The sequence below is a fragment of the Glandiceps talaboti genome, chromosome 1 (genome assembly GCF_964340395.1).
Source record: "Glandiceps talaboti chromosome 1, keGlaTala1.1, whole genome shotgun sequence".
Taxonomy (NCBI): domain Eukaryota; kingdom Metazoa; phylum Hemichordata; class Enteropneusta; family Spengelidae; genus Glandiceps; species Glandiceps talaboti.
The window spans coordinates 29,022,749-29,029,000 of NC_135549.1; the positions used below are offsets into that span (position 1 = coordinate 29,022,749).

The 6,252-nt window shown below is 37.4% G+C and overlaps 1 protein-coding gene across 1 annotated transcript; it reads right to left on the reverse strand.

The window, feature by feature from the left end:
- Positions 1–976: 976 nt before the first annotated feature.
- Positions 977–5,838, reverse strand: LOC144435487 (epoxide hydrolase 1-like). The gene is made up of 5 exons (XM_078124083.1): positions 5,241–5,838; positions 3,744–3,873; positions 2,845–3,044; positions 2,045–2,273; positions 977–1,196 (listed from the first exon to the last, which is right to left on the reverse strand). The coding sequence occupies exons 1-5, from the start codon at positions 5,836–5,838 to the stop codon at positions 977–979; spliced, it is 1,377 nt and encodes a 458-aa protein (XP_077980209.1).
- Between the last annotated feature and the right edge of the window lie 414 nt (positions 5,839–6,252).

Sequence of the window (6,252 nt, forward strand, 5' to 3'; positions counted from 1 at the left end):
TGTACGTTCGTGACGTCAGAGTTTACACTGTTTTCATAACCTTCGCCATATCGATCCGAAGAGGGCGCTGTTTAATGCTCGTCCCTGGTACACATGGGTACACACACACTCGTGTAACTTGCCTGTGGTAGCACTAGTACACACGATGCTGGCGGCACATCCATGATCATGCTGGTACATGGTACTGGTGCCATTGTAGTTTGAGTTGATGCCATGGTATAGTGTTTTGTTTTGTTTTGTTTCGGCGTTACTTATGTAGACCTTTGAGAAGAATCATTCAAAATTTTAATTTGATACTGCCCGGCAAAGGCGATGACACCAGAGACAAATTTACTTGACAATGTCAGCATATTATTTTTAGCCCACAGTCATACCTGGGCATTTTTTTCTGTCTGAGTTCTTCAGCATTTTAAATGCTGAAGAATATTTTACTTTTGGCCTGCAATTGTTTTTAAATCCGCGCTCGAACCTCGCATAAAAAAGTTACCCCATGCTAGCAAGGATGAATCTGTCATCTTCCAGAAAATATATAGTCAAAATGTTGATAAAGACATGCGAGAAGGTATATATTGTGAATAGATGAAATAGTAATATACATTTTGCCTTAACGTACTCACAACAAGATATGGGTATATATGAGTGAAAACAATAAACATGTATAAACCATTCTACACACAGATATCGCCATCTCGAGCCAAATTTGATTCAAGGTTGATATATAGTTTGAATGTTGACATTCTTATTATTGGTCAATCTAGTTCTTGAGGCAAAATTCCGGAATCACAAAATATAAATCTTGAATCAAATTAGGCGATAGTGACCATAGCTCCAATAAAGTTGAAGAAAAGGTGTTTATTTAGGCCTTGGGTTCAATATTCAATACAACATTTTACTTTATTTCACGACATAAAAAGATATTATTTTAGTTAAAATTCCAGTAAATTAGAAAGTTTCAGTTCGTCGCAACAAACACTTCTTATTTTACTGGGTTCATCTTTCTTGTTACAATTCTCCTGTTGAACAGTCTGATGTCGTCTGCTAGTAATTCTGGTACTTCGAGAGCTGGAAAGTGGCCACCTCTTGGCATACGTGTATAACTAACCAAATCAAGATATATCTCTTTTGCCCAGGATTCAGGTAGGTGTCCGACCTCGTGCTTGAACGACGCGATGCCTGTAGGAACTCTACTTTGACGGCTGTAAAATAGAATAAACCAGAACACTCAATATTAGACTACAAACAATGGAAACTGATATGTTGGCAACTAAGATAGACACAAAGTAAAACAATCACCGCGACATATACGACTATAGGCTATTGAATTGACAGACGTTGGTGGCGTGATGTTTCTAATGACTTCCATGATTATGCTCTGTACATTTTTGGGACTTCCAATGTTTACACTAGCTTGATTACAGGGTGATTATCACCAGCACAACTAATTAGGCAACGCTATCACCCACTTGTATAATCTGCCACATCGAACAATATTATAGTTTTAGTTTGTATCTAGCTTGGCTTCCACAGTTTAATACATTCTATATACAGTCACATTACCAAACAAGCGCCATATCTTCAAATGTACAAAACTCTCGATGATAAAGATTACACTTGCACCTTCAACTGTTATGTCCTTCAAGCATACACGCCACAACTTACACGAGTTTACTGCTTGATGGGAATACTACTAAGATTGTTTTGACGTGGTCCATACGTATGCACCCAAGTTTTAGGCAATGACAGTTTTTTTTAGCAAAGATTTGGGGACACGGCTGTATGTTCTAGCAATTAGTTAGCAAACCCTGGTCTAAAGACGGGAACTCTAGGAGATGTACTACTTACAATAAGCTTACTGTCCCCATATCGTAGAAAATACTGATATGGAACCATCATGGTTAAAGACTGGGGATTTTACCATTAAAACACATTAGTCTGATAAATTGTTCAGTCAGATAAGACATAAATACTACCATACTATCATATTCAACTTCATATAGTGATGAAACTAAGAAAAAAATAAAAGTAAAATACCAACTAGACTCACTTCATAGGTTGTGCCATTGTCCGTGGAATACTTTCTTTGTAAAATCTGAGACAAGATGCTACATTGCCATTAATCCAGTATACCATAACATTGTTTAGTAATTCATCCATTGTGTAATAACTCAATAATCCACCATCCTCTAAATCCATATGTGCCGGATTAGTCCATGCCACAAATTTTTCCATGATGTATGCAGCTAGACCAATTGGAGAGTCATTGAATGCAAAACCTTAAAAAAAAAAGGAGAAGCCAAAAAGCTTAAATATAGTAATCTTTAATAATGCATAACATTTTCTCCGATCACATTTAAATTTGTTATTATGTATGTATGTGTGTAAACAGAGTGATTATTTGTACAGACAGAGGATTAAATAACGTTGGTAGAATATGTATGTATGTGTGTGTGTGTGTGTGTGTGTGTGTGTGTGTGTGTGTGTGTGTGTGTACGTACATACGTATGTATAATGTATGTATGTATGTATGTATGTATGTATGTATGTATGTGTGTGTGTGTGTGTATGTATGTCCATGTATGTATGTATGTATGTATGTATGTATGTATGTATGTATGTATGTATGTATGTATATGTATGTGTGTGTGTGTGTGTGTGTGTGTGTGTGTGTGTGTGTGTGAATACGTTCGTGCGTGCGCACGTGTGTAGATGGCCAGCCGACACATTGCATGAAAAATCAGTGAATCAGATAATATATGAAAGGAAGTGACATTTTAATGTCACATCGGGATAACTACTCACCCATGATATATGATTTTTTAAAGAAAACATGTTATAACATCTTACCTGGTGTATCGGGTTTGGTTGAATGAATATTAAGATAGGCAGCCTCTTCATAGCGATGTCTAATGTACTTAGACACAGGGTAGAGGTGGTCTTTATCATCGTCATCAAAGTACAGTGATGGAAATATGTTAGAAATGACCCATTTCAAAGGTCCCAGTGGAGGTTGACCAAATGGCATATTAGTATGGTATCCTGCAAGACTAATACGATAATCCATTCTTATTTATTTGTAGTAACTCACATTTCTTACAAGTGATTTGCTACATCTAATTTCAGTACAGAAATTCTAGAGACACCAGTTGGAGGAGCCGGTAAAGGCGAGGCCAATGTTACCTATTAGGTGCTTCACACCTCTTGAAACTAATGGCCGCACAAAACTGAGGCCAGCTAGCTGTGCGAACAAAAGGAAGCTCCTGACATTAGTTATCTCCCATGATTCCTCGCTCCAGTGTCGAGTAGGCCTCTCCACGGCCAGATTTGCCAAGTTAAGAAAACTTCATTGTAAAGAGGTTGTATGGGGAGGGTTAGTGAATATGATTTTCTGAGTCCCAAATCATAATAATTAAAGAAATGTAGGGTCGATTGTTTGCTAAATCAATATAGTCTTCGACCAATAATATCACGTCATGTCACATCACGTCACGTCACGTCACGTCACGTCACGTCATATCATACTAGTATATCAATCACATCACGTCACATCACATCACATCATCACATCACATCACATGATCACTGTGACATCACGTCACATCACGAAATAAATTCAAAAAATGCGCACACGTGATTTAATATATAAGTCTGATTATGACGAAGAAAAATTATTACAAAGAAATCAATTTTTTATATATAGAACTATGACTTAACATTAATGAACAAAAACCATGATTTTTTCTCACCTTGGTCTGATATAAGTGAGAGCGACCCCAATGACTGAACCCCAATCACCACCCTGATAGTAATAGTTATCATGTCCAAGTCTTGTCATCAGTTTATCAAATATACGGGCAGTATCATAGAGATCCAAACCTGTAAGAACAAAACATAATTATATATAAATAATATCCTCCAATATTGTCTTCGTTCTGATAAAACGAGTGACCTGAGGGGCCTTGTCACTACGAGTGCAAAACAAATTACAGTGACAAGACCTTTAGGTCATGAGTATGAATGAAGCAAAACAATTGGGAATAATAAAATCATATCCCTTCAATCATCATTTGTGAAAAATTTGGGGAAAATAATGTTGACTTTGAACGTTTTGACTTATATTTCATGCACCACACAACCAATGACGTAGACACGAGTTGTCGTGACGTAGAACGACCAGGGTATATAAAAACACTTCGCGTTCAATCTCGTTTATGTGTAAATCAGAGCTGTGATACAACCTACGAATTATTAACCTATTCACTTGTGCTCTTATTGGCATCAGTTTACTACTATATCACCGACATTTCGTATAAGGCTTTTACATATATATGCAGCTCAAAGTGTCGTTGAAATTCTGCGTCAAATGTGAACAACACCGGGGAACAACATTATATCATATCGCATACCGCATTAGAAACACATGTATAATTTCAGTCACATTCATTCATTCATTCATTCATTCATTCATTCATTCATTCATTCATTCATCCATTCATTTATTCATTCATTCATCCATCCATCCACTGGTAACAGGGCTACGTAAAAGCCTTTATTTACACAACATTTCGGTGGCATGTGACCGGTCATCAGCGCACTGTCTAAAACACTGCAGGAACTGTCGTGATGTTAATATTGTTTTTTATGCTGTTGGAGTTTGTGTTGTTGTTATTGTTATTGCTGTTGTTATTGTTGATTTGTTTTTGTTACGGTTGCCACCAGTACGGGTCCAAATATTACTTGTAATGTATACATTGGCCAACCGTTAATAATTATATTTAAAATGGTGTGTTGATAGAAGCAAAACACACCGTTGTATGTATGGTGGCATCCCAGTGGTACTGTCTATTTTAACTATTACTACGGGGGTTGTAATTAACACTTCCAATTATGTATGAAGGGCCATAGTTCGATAAATTGAGAATCATCTTCTCATACTCTGCTCTAAATTCCCGCTCCAAGGCCAAAAAAATATGGTAGACTGATACTAGATAGCCTTCAAGTTTTTGTACTAGGCCTTGGAAAATGACGTACACACCAATGAAATACCATCAACTCACAGACACGGATAAACATGCCCTAGTGCGTAATCAACCACAGTATCACATCAGTATATCATGCCATTTGTAAAATCGTACTTGTGAAATATACAGTTCAGAAAATACAAAGATAGGAAAGTTTAATATATTTCCAAAACAAAAAATGTAATCTATGGGTATATAAGTTTTTGTCAGTAGTTACCATACCTGGCTTATGTGGAGCTTCAGAAAGACCGAACCCTGGTATGGATGGGATAACCACTTCAAAAGCGTCATCCTCTGTGCCTCCATGATTTAAGGGGTCTGTCAGCATTGGGATAATCTTGTAGAATTCCGTGAATGAACCAGGCCATCCATGAACCATAACTATTGGTTTAACTTTACCAGCTTCGACTCCTTTCGCTTTCACATGAACATAATGTACATCGATGCCTTCAATGTTTGTTTTAAATTGATCAAACCCATTCAGAATTTCTTCTTGTTTTCGCCAATCGTACTTATTCATCCAATATTCGAGTACTGTTTTCATATACGTCGGATTAAACCCATAATGGAAGTTGGAGTTTTCCAGTGGTTCAAAAAATCGAGTGCGATTCAATCTAGATTTGAGGTCCAGCAGAACTGCGTCGTCGACGTGTAACTCAAACTTTCGTATCGTCGTGTCTTCGACACTGGGCTTGTCTCCGGCTCCCCACCAGCCATCACCGTACTCTATAGGTTCTGGTCGTTTCGTAAGAAACCCACACTTATACAGTCCAATAACTATAGCAACCAATATCATAAATATTGCAATTTTGCGACCCATACTGCGATCAGGTTTCAAATTGTCAGTGGAAGATCCATGTACTATTACAGACGATTGACTATAGCGAGTATGGTAAGTTAGCAGTATCAATCCGGAGGTACCCTGTCAATGATAATCATTGATGACCCTAACTACCAATTTAGATCAATACTCCCTAGCTAAATGCAACTGAATATATACCTATATCAAATATATATAAAGAAAGTACTGAAAAAAAACACCCTAACCTGTCCACACTTTAGACATGTGATTCCACTATACTTGCTAACATAACCTGAGACGTGTGACCTCACTATATATAGTAGAACAGTATGAAAGAGTATCGTGGAGTCGCAGGTACATGTACCATGTCAACCAACCTGTCCTCAGCACACACACACACACACACACACACACACACACACACACACACAC